The sequence below is a fragment of the Nelumbo lutea genome, chromosome 3 (genome assembly GCF_056320005.1).
Source record: "Nelumbo lutea isolate HS-2025 chromosome 3, American lotus-T2T, whole genome shotgun sequence".
In the NCBI taxonomy this organism is placed as follows: domain Eukaryota; kingdom Viridiplantae; phylum Streptophyta; class Magnoliopsida; order Proteales; family Nelumbonaceae; genus Nelumbo; species Nelumbo lutea.
In genome coordinates, this window is record NC_142686.1 from 97,774,925 (window position 1) to 97,792,499 (window position 17,575).

General features: G+C 37.1%; 1 protein-coding gene across 3 annotated transcripts in view; it reads right to left on the bottom strand.

The window, feature by feature from the left end:
• Positions 1 to 17,575, bottom strand: part of LOC148867075 (alpha,alpha-trehalose-phosphate synthase [UDP-forming] 1-like) — a 71,376-nt gene that overhangs the window by 16,148 nt on the left and 37,653 nt on the right. For all 3 annotated transcript variants that reach the window (XM_088979976.1, XM_088979978.1, XM_088979977.1), the window contains exon 9: positions 12,020 to 12,068. In XM_088979976.1, the coding sequence (XP_088836102.1) occupies positions 12,020 to 12,068 (49 nt within the window). The remainder of the gene's footprint in view (positions 1 to 12,019; positions 12,069 to 17,575) is intronic.

The following is a 17,575-nucleotide window of genomic DNA, read 5'->3' on the forward strand; positions in this document are numbered from 1 at the left end:
TCAAATTATGTTGTCATTATCGGTTGGGTCATTTACCTTTTTCTGCTTTAAGCCATTTGTTTCCAAAACTGTTTAAGGGTGTCAGTGTGTCCAGTTTCAATTGTGAGTCCTGTCAGTTGTCAATGCATTGTAGAAAAAATTACCCTGTGAGCAATAAAAGATCCTCTTTTCCTTTTCATATTGTGCACTATGATGTGTGGGGGCCTTACCACTTATCCTCTATGGGGGGTTACAGATATTTTATCTTGTTTATTAATGACTTTTCTAGATTCACTTGGATATACTTAATGAAATCCCGGGATGAAGTCCCAAGACTTGTGAGGCAATTTCATAAGCTTGTTTTAACTCAATTTGATACCAGAATTAAGGTTTTCAGATCTGACAATGCAAAAGAGTATTTTGAGAAGAGTTTATCCTTGTATCTCTCTGACATGGGGGTTATTCATCAAAGCTCCTGTGTTAGAACCCCTGAACAAAATGGAGTTGCTGAGAGAAAAAATAGACATATTGTTGAAGTTGCAAGGAGCCTTTTGTTTGCCTCACATGCTCCCACAAGATTTTGGGGTCATGCTGTACTTACTGCTACCTATCTCATAAACCGTATGCCATCCAGGGTTTTAGGGTTTAAATCCCCCTTCAGTCTTCTTCATCCAGACAAGGATCTCTTCCCAATTCCTCTTCGTGTGTTTGGTTGTACCTGCTATGTTCACATTCCAAGTGTGTAGAGACATAAGTTTGAACCGAAAGCCCACAAATGCATCTTCCTTGGTTACTCCCCCACACAAAAGGGTTATTGTTGTTTTGATCCAAAGACTGGCACCCGACATGTCTCTATGGATGTTACCTTTCATGAACTTTCTCCTTTTTATGGTTCCTCTCAGGAAGGACATTGTCCACAGGGGGAGAGTCTGTCACAAGTTTTTGCCCTTCCTCTTCCTGTCCCAGTTCAGTCTCTTGACAAATCTGTATCCTCACAAAATGAATCAAAGGAGGATCAGCCACTTCATTCCTCTTGTCCTAGTGCTCCTATTTCTTTACCTCCTCGTCCTACCCATAATCCCAAAGTGTATCAAAGGCAGAGATCCAGGAATGAGCAAGTGGTTTCCCTTACAACAGATGAGGCTCATACCCTCCCAATCACAGATGAGATAACAGGTATTGCTTCAGCTCCCTTGGAATCCCCCTTCCCAGATCTTGATGTCCCCATTGCTGTTAGGAAAGGAAAGCGGAAGTGTACTGCACACTGCATTTCTAAACACCTTTCTTATGACCTACTTTCCCCTTCATATTGTGCCTACCTCTCTTCAGTTGCTTCTAACCCCATTCCTAGGTCTGTATCAGAAGCTCTTGGGATTCCAGAATGGAGAGATGCCATGCAGGCTGAAATGGATGCTCTACATGAAAATGGTACTTGGGAGGTGGTGGATTTGCCTGAAGGGAAGGATCCAGTTGGATGCAAGTGGGTTTTTACCATTAAATACAGGGCATATGGGACTATTGAGAGGTACAAGGCCAGACTTGTTGCAAAGGGCTACACACAGACATATGGGATTGACTATCTGGAGACTTTTGCCCCTGTTGCTAAGATGACATCTGTGAGGGTTCTTTTATCTCTGGCAGCTCACTTTGATTGGCCTCTCTATCAGTTAGATGTAAAGAATGCATTTCTGAATGGTGACTTACATGAGGAGGTCTACATGTGTCTTCCTCCAGGAATGTATGGGAAAGATATGCAAGGAAAGGTATGTAAACTGAAGAAATCTCTTTATGGCCTCAAACAATCTCCTAGAGCCTGGTTTGAGAGATTTAGAGCTGCACTTGTTAAATTCGGCTATGTTCAGACACAGTCAGATCATACTCTTTTTGTGAAGAAAAGCGGGTCTCTAGCAGTGTATCTCATTGTGTATGTTGATGACATTATAGTGACTGGTGATGATGCCTCTGGCATTCTGGACCTTAAGTCTTTCCTCCGTACAGAATTTGAGATTAAGGATCTGGGGGAGTTGAGATATTTCCTTGGCATAGAAGTTGCCAGATCCAAGGATGGGATTCTTATTTCCCAGAGGAAATATGTCCTTGATTTGTTGTCTGAAACTGGAAAATTGGGTGCAAGACCAGCTGCAACTCCTATTGATATGAGTCACAAACTTTTAGCTTCGGATGGAACTTTGTTGGAAGACAAAGGGGTCTTTCAGAGACTTCTTGGGAAGCTTTTGTACCTGTGCATGACTAGGCCAGATATCGCGTATGCTGTCAGTTGCATTAGCCAGTTCATGCATGCTCCTAGAGATACCCATATGGCAGCAGCAGAACGGATTTTGTGCTATCTGAAAGGCTCTCCAGGAAAAGGAATTCTATTTGCCAAACATGGTCATTTGAAACTTGAAGCCTATACTGATGCTGATTGGGCTGGAAATATTGATGATAGAAGATCTACTTCAGGGTATTGCAGTCTGGTGGCTGGTAATGTTGTCTCTTGGAGGAGTAAGAAACAAACAGTTGTGGCTCGATCCTCCGCAGAAGCAGAATATAGAGCCATGGCACATGGAGTCTCGGAATTATTGTGGCTAAGGTCCTTAATGGAAGAACTTGGGGTAGATCATGACAAACCCATGATGTTGTACTGTGATAATCAGGCTGCCATCAACATTGCTCACAACCCGGTACAACATGATAGAACCAAACATATTGAGGTTGATAGACACTTTATTCGTGAAAGAGTCTCCTCCGGTGAAGTGTGTCTTCCATTCATTACTTCTGAAGGACAACTGGCAGATTTTCTCACCAAGGGCATTTCCAAGGCAAGGCTTCAACATGACACTGGCAAGCTGGGCATGATTAACATCTATGCTCAGCTTGAGGGGGAGTGTAGAGAAGATGGGCCGAATGGCCCATAGACTGTCATTTCATGTTATGTTATGTTTCTCTTTGTTGTGGGCCTTATTCTGGGCCCATACTCTATAATATTCTGTTTTTTTGTATCTTCCTACTCACTCAAGGGCCTCTCTGTAATTTGTCAAAGATTAACTTATTAATAAGATGTTTAGAGTGTTAGAGGGAGGTTTAAGTTCGAACTCCTCATCCTCCAACTCTCCTTGCCACAGTTCTCTCTCTCTCTCTTCTTCTTTAATCTTCTCTTGTTAGTTTTTTCTGGTTTTCTAGCATAGTCCCATACTTCTAGGACTGTTTTTCAACTTGCATAACCAAGGAAAATACATTTTGAGGCCTTAGGATTAAACTTGGAACGATGAAGGCCAAGAATCTTAACAAAGCATGTACAACCAAAGGTTTTAAGGTGAATGGTAAATAACTCTTTATCAGGATATAAGAGGGTAAATGGAGATTTCATGTCAAGAACCCGTGAAGGAATCCTATTGATGAGATACACTGTTGTAAGAACAGATTCCCCCCAGAAACGTATAGGCACATTGGAGGTAAACATAATGCTTATGGCTACCTCCAATATGTTTCTATTCTCTCTCTCAGCAACCCCATTTTGCTAATGGTGTATGAGGACAGGTATTCTGTTGGATAATCCCATGTTCAAGCAAATAAGAGGCTAACGGGTTTGCAAAATATTCTTTCGCATTATCAAATCTAAAAATTTTGATTTTGACCCTAAATTGGGTTAAAATCATCTTATGAAAGATTCAGGTTAATGCTGGAACCTCATTTTGAGAACGCATGAGATAAATCCATGAAAAACGAGAATAATCATCAACAAACAGTAGGAAATATCTGTACCCCCCCCCCCATGGCAGTGGTATGGTAAGGTCCCCAAACATCAATATGCACAATTTCAAAGGGAATATTACTTCTATTATTACTTAATGAATAGGTTGTCCTGTAGTGTTTTGCAAGTTCATAACTCTCTCATTTCAAACTAGACATCTAGATAGATTCAAATAAAATAGGAAACAAACTCTTCAAAGCCCGAAAAGATAAATGACCCGTCCTATTATGCCAAAGCATTGCCTAATCAACAGATTGAGAAACACCAGACCTCTTAGTCCCAATCACCTTCATTGTCTCCAAATCCTAAAAAACACATTGATCCCGAAAAAAAGTTACTGAACAATTATGGTTTTTTCTAATGCTACTAAATGAAAGCAAGTTAGTATTAAGCTTAGGAACATGCAAAACTGAAGATAAGGAAATAGCATTAGACAACTTGATGTCTCCCTTGCCAGAAATAGGAACGAGGGAGCCATCAGCAATGGACACTTTGTCTCTGCCTAAAGATAAGTGATAGGTAGTAAATAGTGATGGCAAGCCAGTCATATGGTCAGATGCTCCAGAACCTGTTATCCATGAATATTCTGTATCACCTATAACTGAGGTATGGTGATCTGAGGCCCGATTACCTGAATGAGCAAAAGATGAGGTAGGGGGTGCTGATGGTGTCTGAGGAGGTGGAGCTGAATTACCAACTTCATTTTCTAGCTGAACTAGAGTAGCTTGGATAACAGCTAGAATATCTAGAGGATTGTTTCTTGTGCTAGATGATGTTGTACTATCAGTGTTAACAGCCATATTTGCATTCCCCTTTTTGTTTCTCAATTTTGCTAGAACTAAATGTGGATGTAACTTCCAACAGGTCTCTTTAGTATATTTAGGTTTCTTGCAATGCTCACATACTAGGTCCTTCTTAGCTTCCTTCTTCATGTCTCTTTCCTTATCACTCCCAGATTTGGGCTTAACTGTTGCTAGAGCTGATTCAAAAGGTTGTTGCTGTAGCATAACTTTTCTCCTAGTCTCTTCGTTGTGCACTAAGGAATAGGCCTGGGACAGAGTTACACTGTCTCTTGTCAACAGTTGCTGCCTCACAATATCATATTTTGAATTTAGATCAGCCAAGAATTCAAATACTCTATTAGTTTCAATCTGCTTTCTGTAAATCTATGCATCGTTTTGACTTTCCCATTCAATTGATTCAAGGTGGTCAATTTCATGCCATAGGGATTTCAAGATTGAAAAATAAACAAAAACTTGCTTGAGATTTTTAACCTCACATTTCAGCTCATAAGCCTTAGCAACATTAAGGGGCTGAGAGTAGGTTTCTTTCACAACATTCCAAATTTCTTTAGTTGTTTTTGCCCATAAGTAATTTCGGCTGATGTGTAGCTGCATGGAATTGCACAGCCATGTCATCACTAAATAATTTTCCTGAATCCACTTAGCATAAGTGGGATCCTCCTTAATTGGTTCCTTCACATCTCCCGACAAATAGTTCAGTTTTCCTCTTCCTCCAATGGCCATCATGGCTGATTGGGCCCACTCTAAGTAGTTTGAACCATCAAACTTTACAATTGTAATACGGAAGGTGTTTTCAGTCATGCCACCTGAACCAGTCCCAAAAATACCCTCCCCTTGGTGTTTGAACTCCATTCTTGGATAGGGGTTAAGCAAAAAATACCTTCTATTTACTGTAACAATCAGCCTACTGGGTCTGAAAAAACTAACGACAATAAGTCTAGAAGCAGAAATCAGATTCAGATAAAGAAAAAAAATTCCAATTCACTGTATCACTGTATGAATCAGCCTACTAAATCTGAGAACTAATAGCAGTTGACTGGGTACAGAACTCCAAAAACAAAGATCAGAGAACAGAAATCTGATAGAAGCCAAACTTAAAAACAAGTCTAATCTCGTATTTAGACACAATATCAGTCCTGGATTTCAGGGTTTTCTCTTAAAACCCTAGAAGAGAAAAAAAAAATCTATATAGCCATACCTCATAAATTAAGCTATCCTTGTTGCTGCCCTCAAGAAGGAATAAGACCTTACCTAGGAACTTCTGAGAAAAAAAAAACTGATCTTGATTCAAAAAATTCTTGCTGAAATTCTGATCGCCAACTTCAGTTTGCTCAAAACTGATCTTGATTCTGATCAACCCGAGAAACTTCTGAAACAGAACTGGTCACAGAGAAAAAACTTCTTGATCGCCAATTTCAATCTTGATGAGAGAACCAAAAAATTTGATTGGCACCTCCAATCTTGACCAAAGACCTAACCTTGATCACTTAATTCTTCTCTGATTCTTTCTGATTACAAGGAGCACTTTCCAATCCTTGGACTGTTGCTGAAGACTTCTTGTAATTTCCAAGAATCAGTCGAATGATAAAACTCAGCCCTAAATAATTCTCATGTGGTCAACTGAATTAATTCCACATGAGAAACCCTACATCGAATGCTCTGATACCAAGTAGTCACTCAAGATTGAACAGACACTTAAAGGAGAAGAAAAAAATAAGAAAAGAAGAGGGAGAAAAGAGAGAGAGATAGAGATTTTGATAAAAGAGAGTTGGGTTGATGTGTTTAAACAGCCACCCCCCTCTTAAATTTATATACATAGTATCATTACTTGTAAAAGGACTGAATTGTTAACATGGCAAGATAAGATAAGATAAGATAAGATAAAGCTGAAAAAAGATTAATCCTAATCTTATCCTAATCTTATAAAAAACTAGTCATAATCTTATCATAAAGAACTAATCTTAATCATAACTTATTGCTGACATACAAACAATGGGGTCCACATTAGTTGCTGACATACAAACAGTAGGGACCACATTAGTGTTCTCTACACAAATATCTCTCTTTTCAAGTATGGGGTGAAACAACCAAAGAAAAAAAAATATAAGCCTCAATAATGCAATGAAAAATGACCAATAAGAATTAGCTAGGTTTCATCTTTTCCCACTTTTTTTTCAAACTCAAGCTATGGAACTAACATATTAGTTATATTGTTGCATTGGATCTTTGAGACTAGATGCATTTTTTATGGGAAATGGTAACTTTCATAAATAATAATGGATAAAAATTACAACAACCACCATCCAAGGGTCGGATGGAGAACCCTTAAATACAAACTGTCTCATAAACAGGCCGAAAACAACTCTTGCCCATTGGCCCCTTGCTTTGCTAAAGCATAACCCATACCATTTTCTGATCTTCTTGCCCAATTAAACCTCACCCCAATCTCCCTTGCTAAGCTTGAGATTTCCCTTCGCTGATGTATGAAAAGCCACATGCCCAAGCTTCTAGTTTGCAGCCAGCCTATTACCAGTTTGGAGTCTCCCTTCACTTCTAACTATTGCAATCCGCAATGCTTTGCCAATTTGAGATCTTGGAGTAATGCAAAAACTTCTGCTCTTAGGGAGTCTCCCACCCTACAGGGTCAGCACTCTACCCCCCAACCCCCATCTTTGAAAAACCTTATATTCCCGAGGGGCCCAGGTTGCCTATAAAGCTTCCATCAAAATTTAGTTTCACTCTAGAACAAAGCAGCAGGGTCCAACTTTCCTGAAAGGATGGGGAGAAAGATGAGAAACCAGCTATGACACTCCATCCTCTAGTGAATTAAATGAAAGAAAAGTCCTTAAAAAGCTCCAAAGCTTTCAGCCAAAGTATGACCCTGGTAGTGATGCCCTCTATAAGTGTTTCCTTGGTTCTTTCCTGTCCTTAGAAAATCCTATTATTTCTCTCCTCCCACACTGACCATAATACAGCTGCTCTTGCTGTTTTCCACATCACCCTGCCTCTCTTCTTTGGCAACTGGAAGAAGTTGAAGTCAAAAAGGTTCCACGCAAATGAAGGAGTCCACCAGCAACCAAAGAGAGAGGAAAACCAATCCCAAATACAAGAAATAAAAGGACAGGAAGTAAATAGATGAGCCACTCTCTCCATTTTGCAAGCAAAGGCAACAGACATTAAGGGAAAGGCACCATCCTTTCCTTTTTCTTTGAAGTACAACCAAAGTATTGACCCTTTGGAGAACCACTTCCCAATAGAAAGCCTTAACCTTTGGTGTAACAGGAGTACCCAACACTTGTTTTGCAGGGAAAGGGGTAGGCACAACAGCAGAACTAAGTAAGACATTGAAAAATTAAGAGCAAAAGAAAAACCCTAAGGGGGACTCTGACCAAATTCTATTATCTAGGCAGGACTGGTCTAGGAAGACAGCACCCAAAAGAGAGAACAACTCATCTGTGGAGGCCACTTCTGAGTCCCTCAACCCTCTCCTTAGTCCCAAATCCCAAGAACCCCCATTCACATGAATAAAGGAAATGACCTTCAATTTGTTTAATGAAAGAGAGTACATAACCGGGAAACTGTCCTTAAGAGGAACATTATCAACCCAAGTGTCCTCCCAAAACTGAATTTTGTTACCTGAGCAAGCATCATACCTTAAAAGGAATGTTCCCAGAGTAAATGCATTTCCAACTATGATATTTTTTTTATTGTGATAATTTGATCAATAACAGTAGCTTTATTAAGAAACAAAGCCGAGAAAGGAATAGGGAGAGATAAACTCTCTTAGCTCTCCCAGAAAGGTACAAACAAACCAAGAAACAAGAAAATTAGCAATTACAATTGAACCCAAAACATTACATTCCTATTCACCTCTTACTTTAATAGCCCATCAGCTATGTAATTGGCATTTCTTTTGACACAAACTGCTTTAACTTCAATATCTTGTGTTAACCACTCGAACATTTTCCTTTCATTGCTGTAATTCCAGAATCGCTCCTCTCCATTCAACCATCCCACCACTAGCTTGGAGTCACCTTCTATGACATAGTTTTCAAGGCGCCAAGGTGAGGCTAGGTGACAGGGGGGCACCTAGTCGCCTAGTCGCCAAGGTGATGGATTTTTTTTAAGTAAAAACATGTATCCTAGTGTAGTTCCCTAAGTTCCATAATCATATTTCCTTAATAAATATCCATAATTTTCATAAGAAAAGTATAAACTTCATGTTAAAGTATAGAAAATCAACATATTCCAACATATTCATGAGAAGAAAAAGAAAGAAAAGAAAATTCAAAAAATATAGGGGCTGAACCCCTATTTCTGTTATAGGAAAAGAAGAAAAGAAAAGGTGGAAGAAGAATAAGAAGAAGAAGAAATTAGTATATAAAAACACAAAATTAGTAAAGGAAAAGAAGAAAATGTGTTGATTGGACAACATTTTATGTTCTTACTTATTGGTTCAGGTTTTGAAGTCTTTGAGGGTTCAATACAGCATTTAGCAATGTTTGTGTTGATTAAACCCTAACAATTAAGAAAATAACAGAAAGAAATTAGTATGTAAACACACAAAATGAATATTTTAGTTTAAAAATGTCTATTTTATAATTACAACATCAAAATATTAAGAATATAAAAGTTTGTTATAACACGCTATAGAAAACTGCTTGGCGATTAGGCAAGGTGAGACTCCAAGGGCACCTTGTCGCTTAGGCATGCCTTAACCCCTTCTAAAACTGCCATTAGTTCAGCCCTTAGAGAGCCACCTCCAATTGGGCCAGAGAAGAGGGCAATGAACTTCCCTTCATCATCCCTAAAACCACCTCCAATTTCTGATAGCCCTGGATTTCCAACACTGCTCCCATCAAAATTTAACTTGATGGAATTAAAACATTCTTAATCGGGGCTGAATAAGCAATTTCCTTCTAATTCCTTAAGAAATCTTCCATAGAAAAATCCTTAAAAAGTTCCAAGGATCTAGTCAAATGTACTACTCTGTCTAAGAATAACCGTGAATTCCTCTCTTCCCAAATAGACCAACAAATCTTCCAACTATGATATTTCACAACATCCTCCAATTTATCAACAAGATACTTTCACTAATATACAAACAATTTCAAATGTGGAAGATCAAGCTACTTCCCTGTCAGAGTGTTCGATAAAAGATTGGATCAAGAAGATCAGTTGCTGGATGAGAGCCCTCAGTCCTTGGCAGCACTTCTCTTTTGAATTCCTGTTTTCTGTTGACTTCCTTTGTAATTAGCTGTCAGGTTGCTTCTGCATGGTTTTCTGTTTGTTGTTTTCTATCTGGCTGTAAAGGAGTTTTCTTCCTGTACAAGCTCTTGAGTTTATCTCTTTGTAAACTCATGGGTAGCTTTTGAATTACAAATCATACTTTTTCTTGGTTCAAAAAAAAAAAGATGCTTCCCTATCACAAGATGGTTATTTGGAATAAAAAAGACATGCATATAGGGATTAGTAGAGCCATTTTTTCTACAAATAATAATCAAATCCATTCCTACTCCATTTCTTTTTCCTCCGTTTTGCATATGGATTGTTTTTATGCTTTGTGGCAACAGCAGGAAGAAACTAACAAGGATCCGAAGTGAATCAAAAGGATTCTTGACAGATGTATGGTTATTGATACTGCAGTTCATATTAACTCTTGATATGCTGTCATACAGAATGGATATTAAAGTAGTTTTATTGTTCATTCATTTTCCTTTTTTCTTGAACAAGGTAAAGTAACTTTATTGCCATCTAAAAAAAATCAACAACAACGTACAATGAGCAGGGGCTCTACCCACAAAGTGACTGCATTCCCCCAATTATTAAAACACTCAACCAAAGCTGATTGTACTTTGATTTTCTAAAAATCCTCATACAGAAGGGTTCTGGAAATTCTTTTATACTGAGACCCAGAACCCTATCCTCCCACCACCTTTCTAACCAGCTCCTCATCCTTGAGAGCCCTTTTCTCAAACACTCTATTGTTCTTTTCTATCCAGATGGACCATAGTACTACTGCTGAATAGCAGTCAAAAAAAAAAAAATTCCCTTTCTTAGATAAACCATCCACCCACTCACCAAGATCCAAGTAAATCTTTTATGGAGGTTGAGTCCGGCTCAGCTTCATGGCTGAGAGGAAATGAGTCCAGACTTTGCGCACAGTGGTACAATGAATGAAAATGTGATCTGCTGTCTCTACATCACACAGGATGCTCCTCAGATCTGATATTATCATCCCCTTCTGACAAATTCTAGTCAAGCATTTTCCCAGTGCCACCAACCAAACCAGTAATGCAACCTCTAAGGGGACATGGACTCCCAAACAACTTTATTAGGGAATGACCTGGGTCCAGTGTCTGACAGAAAAGCTTCAATCAGTTGCCCACCTCCATACCATATAATCATTTCCGCTGGGACTAGGGAATTGATCCTGCATTTTAACAAAAATCTTGCCATGTCCTGTAGATTTCCAAAATTTTGGACACCAGAAAATTCCTCCCCGTATTGGTTCAGCTTATGCTTTGTCATCCACTTAATTTAATTTTTACAATCCATCTAACAACTATTCTATTTTTTCATTCTTCTATAGGAAACGGTAACTTTCAATCATATAAATTTTAAAATATAAGATTCCATAGCTGGAATGCTGATTCCAAAAACAGATCCGCTGTTACAATACAGTCTAGAAAAGAAACCAGCAGGCTCTAAAACTGCTCTGATACCAATTAGACAATGAATGCTATAAGATGTTATCGTAAACAATTAAGAGTGAGAGGCTGAAGAGAAGAGAGGAGAGGAGAAAAAGGAATAGAGGGAATATGGTCGAACAGGTCTGTTTGCCTCAGAGATCACCGCACCCTAGTTTATATACATCATCATTTAAAAGAAATGAAATTGCAAGATTGCCCCTAATAAAAAGAATAGGACAGCAGCTGAATATTTTAAGTGTCCCCGTAGAAATCAAGGCTTAAAAAATGCCTCAGCAGTTCCAATCACCAAAATTCCATTTTAAGCTTTTATAACATTCATACCATACAACAAATCTCCAGATTTCATAATTTTCCAACTATTTAGACAAGGAAATTGAATGTTTGAAATAATGAAATAAACATACAACTTAACAAAGCTACTAATAAAAACTGGGAAATAAGACTAAAAGTCTAAAACTATCCATTTTCCACTAAAGGATATAAACCAGCAACAAAATACAACTCTAACATCTAAACAGAAAAAGAAGCTGCAGTTCTATTAAAATCAACCACAACACCAATGCCAATATGTAGAAGACATGCTTGAATAGAAAAATCTCATGGCTAAACTCTTCCTGTTAGGTTTCTACTTCTTTTTAATTTGGTGCATCATTCCCATTATTGTGAGGAAAAAATATAACCTAGTAGTTCTTTGTCTATAAAGTGACAAGGCCCCAATTTTTGTCAATAAAGAGAAGAAAACTTTCTGATTTAATGGCAAAAAAGAGTACCAGTAACTGCATATAGTGCACATAATTTGTGAAAGTCAAGGGATCGATCCTATCAATAAAGAAGACAACACGTCAGACAATATTATGATTCTTATCAACATCATTGCAAGATATTATAAAAATATACAGGCTAAGTTTCCAAACAATGCATAAGAACATATAATTTTGTCAAGATTATGTAATTTTCCCTGTAGTTTATAATGTCCAACCTTGAATGAAAATCCAGGACTGTCAGCAGAAGTTTGAATATTATCTACGCACAACTTCCAAAAATACTTCAATAAACAGACTGACTTGACATGGACATAAAATTGACTAAATATGGGTTTGCTTAAACAAAAACAAACAAATGCATACTCTGGTATTTTAGCATATGGAAATGCATAGCTAAGCAGCTATAGCAATAGGTCTGACTACTGAATAACATGGAAGGAAGAAGTACAAAATTTAGGAAATGTACCAAAAAGGTCTAGTTGAACAGACATTATGCATTGAAATCACAAGACAGCTTACACAGCCAATGGTTTCTTATTAACTGAAAGTCTCCAGAAAATGGCAATTTGCACTTGCAACATAAGATGATAAACAAATAGAGGCAATAGCATGAAAAGATCTTTTTTTATATAGGAAATAAAAAGTCATTAAGAAAAAGGGAAAATGATTAAGTCTGGTAATAAAATATCATCCAGAAAAAAATAATACAACTCTCTTCATCCACACCACAAAACAGAACAAAATTACTCATTTGTACCCAACAATCCTACTGAAAAACCATGACAAAAGAACTATAATGGTATAACCATGCTGGACAGAACAAACCCAAAAAAAGGTCCAGCCTGATTCAACCTGTAATACATCCTTCACTTATTCACCACAAGAATTCACTATAGCACCTTAAACACCCCTCTTCTACTTAAGCTAACTCCCTTCCCAATTTACCTTACCCAGTTACCCCAATAAAACATCTCCCAGCTCTCTAAACTCCAGCTAAATCTATATAAATTTCCATAACTCCCTAAGCCCCATGACAAAACTGCATTAAAACCCCTCCTGACTGTTAAACTGATTTCACTCTAACTCTTCCCGCTTCTCCCAACTCCATGAAAAATTTTCTTGCAACTTCTTCACCCAGAAAAAAATAATCCCAACTTCTTACCAATTTGAACCTTTCTCAAAAGCCACATTTATGTTTTTTTGTTAATTAATTGAACTCAAACATGAGAATACCCTCTTCAATTTCCTCTTGAACCAACTTATCTTCTCTTCCCTGCTTCATACTATCATCCTAAGCTTTGATTTCATACACCTAAAATGAATGTCAAAAAGGAGCTCGACATATTTCACTAAGATCAAAGCATTATTTCAACTTGACATCAGCAGTGAACCTACAGTTGCCAGGACATGAAAGGGGCTACCATTGGATGTCCTTCTGAGTTGGGGAACCTGGGTTTACTAAGAAGCTGTTCAAATACATATTTTTTGCAATTGTTGTTAGTAGTGTTACTGTATTAAGGATTAGTTTTCAAATCCTTCCTAGAATATTGTAATAGCTGTTCATGAAGGACAAAAAAACTTAGAAATAACATCCATTATTCAATATAGCAGTTTCCAAATCCTTCCTAGAATATTGTAATTGCCTGGTCTACCATAGAGAGAATGTCTTCCATTGATTACATGTTGAGAAAGAAGGAAGTAGACCAAGAAGCTTCTTATGAATAAAATATGACAAATGTTACTAGTTGAACCCTACTGAAGTGAAAACATTACTTTCCTACCACTGCTATAGTCTGCTCTAAACTCATTTTATGGCTTTCTAAATTGAATAAATGGTCTTTTAGTTGCCTTTTCAACCTTTGCACCTTATTTGTACGATATAATGTGGTTTAACTGTGCTACATCTAAAATTATTAAACCTCTTATAACGAAACACCAAGGCAAGGCACACAATGTGATCCCAAAATAAAGCATTATCACCTAGAAGTGACCTAGGAATTGCCTTGACAGCCTTACAATGAACTAAATAAAAAGTTTTTCCCTTGGTGCATCTAAAAGTGATATAAAATTTCAATATATTAACAATCATAAAGAAGAGAAAAAAGTTACATAAAGAAGAGTAAGAGGGTTGTGTATCACAGCAAGAAGAACGAATACAAGAGTTCAGCCATGAAGTTGAGATGAGAGGATCTCCAAGGTATGTCAAGAGCAGGGAATCTAGATACCAACTAAAATTTCACAGATATACACAAACTAGATGAGTCTTTACAACCATCTGGTACATACAGAGATTGCCTGATTTCCCAACTTGGGAAACCAAAATCTAAAATTCTAAGGAGCTCGAACTTTAGTATCTAGTGGTGGAGAATACAACCCAAAAACATACAAGCGATTAACTATACTTGTGAATGTGTCAGAGAAAGAATGAGTCAAGTAAATAAAAATCACTTACCCATTGTCATAACTTATTCACTCTATATGATGGACCTACCTATGGAAAAAAAATAACCAATGGTCATATTTAGAGGTGGGAATCAAAAGATGAACCTCTATTTCTTCCTTACTCCTTTCCTATGTGGCATCCGTAGCCCATTTAATCCAAATGAAATTCATCTTGGGCTCCTTGCTCCCATCTAAAGTGGCCTCATGTAGAATGCACATAGACTTGTTTGTCAGAAAATTTCAAGGTAACTAGTAATTGGCAAATTCTTTTCACAAACGACCACCTTATTATGCATATACAAGTCAAGGTTTTAAAAAGGTAAAAGGTAAAGGCAAGGTAGTCGGACCTGGAAAGGCGAGGCATATGCTTTTGATTACATATATATGAAACCTATGCTTTTGAAATTGTATTTTTCTCTTCTATGTTTGTGACCTTCTGTACCTGAGCACAATAATTTGTCTACTAAATTTACATTCATTTCAGTTTATTCATAACATATATACATAACATACTAAATTTGTAATTCCTTTATGCATTTTGGAGTATGATTTACTTCTTTCATAGCCAATCTATACAGGTGCAGGATGAGAGGTATTGTATTATGTATCAAAATGAATCCAAATATACAATCAGCCCAGACCCCTGTACAATGAGAAGCTGTACTAGAGAAGACCCAACATCCCCAAAAAATAAACCAACCAGCAAGAAATTACATACAAATATCCAAAAGTAAATACCTATCAAAACAAGAGTTTGTATGTCTAACTTTGAATAAAGAGGGATCACCCAACCACAAAGACATGCTCAAGATTTTTTTGAGAACCTCCTCTTTTGATTTTTGGCCCCTTTCAAAAATTCTAAGGTTCCTTTCACACCAAACTGCCCAGAACACTGCTGCAGGTATAATGTTTTAGACTACTCTGCCAGCCTTAATCCCTTTTTCCACCAAGCAAACATGAAGCTCTTCACATCAGCTGGAAAGTACATCTTTACCCCAAAATTTTCCAATATTTGTCCCCAAATCCATTGAGAACACTCGCAGTGAATCAGAAGATGGCTTGTGGTTTCCATGCTTTTGTTACACATAACACACCTCTCATCCTGCACCTGAATGCCTCTTCTAATTAGGCTTTCTCTTGTAAGGATTTTATCCAGAACCGATGACCACACAAAGAAAGGCAACTTCAACGGTATATTCCTGATCCATATCTTCTTATCTGGGAACTCAGAGACTTCCTCCCTATCAGGTTGTTGTAGAAGGATTTGACAGAGAAGACCCCTGAGTTTTCAAAAACCCATTTCCTTTTGTCCTCCATAGCTCCATTTAATCTAACATTATACAAAGTCTGCAACAAATTTATTAGAGAACTCACCTCCCAATTATTCAGGTTCCTCCGGAATTCGAGGATTCCACATACAGCCCCCATTCTGCCTTTCCAAGTAGTCTGCCACTGTTGTATTCTTGTCCACTGTGATCTCAAAGAAATCAGGACATCTGTCCTTAAGAGGCCCATTGTCACACCAAATGATCCTTCCAGAAAAGAACCCTTTGACAATTACCAATTCCGTACTTTATTCCCTTGAAGAAAAGCAAGTCTAATTTTTGGGTTGCCTTCCAAATTGAGCAGCCGTATGAAGATCTTATGTTCTCTGTCACCCAGTCTCTTGCGCTAGGCCCATACTTGGCTAAGATTAGCCTTCTCCAAAGACTATCCAGCTGATCATTAAACCTCCATAGCCATTTTCCTAGCAATGCAATGCTGACTTCCTTTAATTTTCTGATGCCCAGACCCCCTTGATCCTTGGATCTGCAAACTGTCTTCCATTTCACCAAATGACATTTGTCTTCCTCCTTCCACCCCTATCCACAAAAAATCCCTCATCTTTTCTCCAAAAGTGAAGTCGTTTTCACTGGAATTGGGAACAAGGACATGTAATAAACTGGCAGAGAAGAAAGTACACTTCTTATTACACTGACTTTACCTCCTTTTGACAGATACTTTGTCTTCCAGGAAGCTAAAGTAAATGAAATTTTATTTTGTATTTGCTTTGCGTTTATAACCTTCTCAATCTAAATCAAATAATTTGTATTCGTACGTTTTTATAACAAAGTAAGTTTATTTTTAATTTTTATTCATTTTGCAATATGATTTATTTCTTTCATATTTAATTTAAATATTAACTTTTTATTATATATATATATATATATATATATATATATATATATATATATATATATATATATATATATTAATATGAACTATATGTTTTTGAAATTTTATTTTGTGTTCTTTACATTTATATCCTTCTCTGCCTAAATGAAATATTTTTTTCTGAAAATGGTAATGTATTGTATTAAAATGAACAAAATAAACCAAGATATACAATCAGCCCAGAAGCCCTGTACAATGAGAATTTGTACTAGGGAAAACCCAACAGACCCAATTACAATAATCCCAAATGAGCAAAAAATTTACATATTACTAACAAAAAGATGATCCCTATCAAAAAAAGAATTTGTCTGAATTTGAACAGAGTGATTTGCCAACAATGAAAACAATGTGCCCGAAAAGTTTTTGAAAACCTCCTCTTTTGAATTCTGTCTTCCTTCGAAAGTTCTGTTATACCTTTCACACCAAACTGCTCAAAAAATTGCTGCAGTTATGTTGTTCCAAGTTACTCTACCAACCTTACTTAACCCCCTTAGCCACCAAGCACTCATGAGACTCTTCACGTCAACTAGAAGCACAACTTAGCCCAAAATTTTCCAACACTTCCCCCCAAATCCAGTAAACAAACTCACAATGAATTAGTAGATGATTAATTTGTCTACCAAAATGAAAAAATTTGCTTACCTAATTACATAAATCCTAGTTTATTTTTAAAATTAAACTAATTTAAAAAATGTTCTCTGATAAGTATATTCGTATGCAACTTATTTAATATGAATTCATGTCAGAATGGCTAAAAGGAGATTAAAATTTTGTTAAATTTTTTACATTGATAATATTTATTTATTGTTTTTTAAATAGAAACATAACTGTAATTATTAGTTTGTTGGTTGATCAAGTCTACCATGTGTAACGGGTCAATGTATAAGAAAAAAAAATATTTTTGGG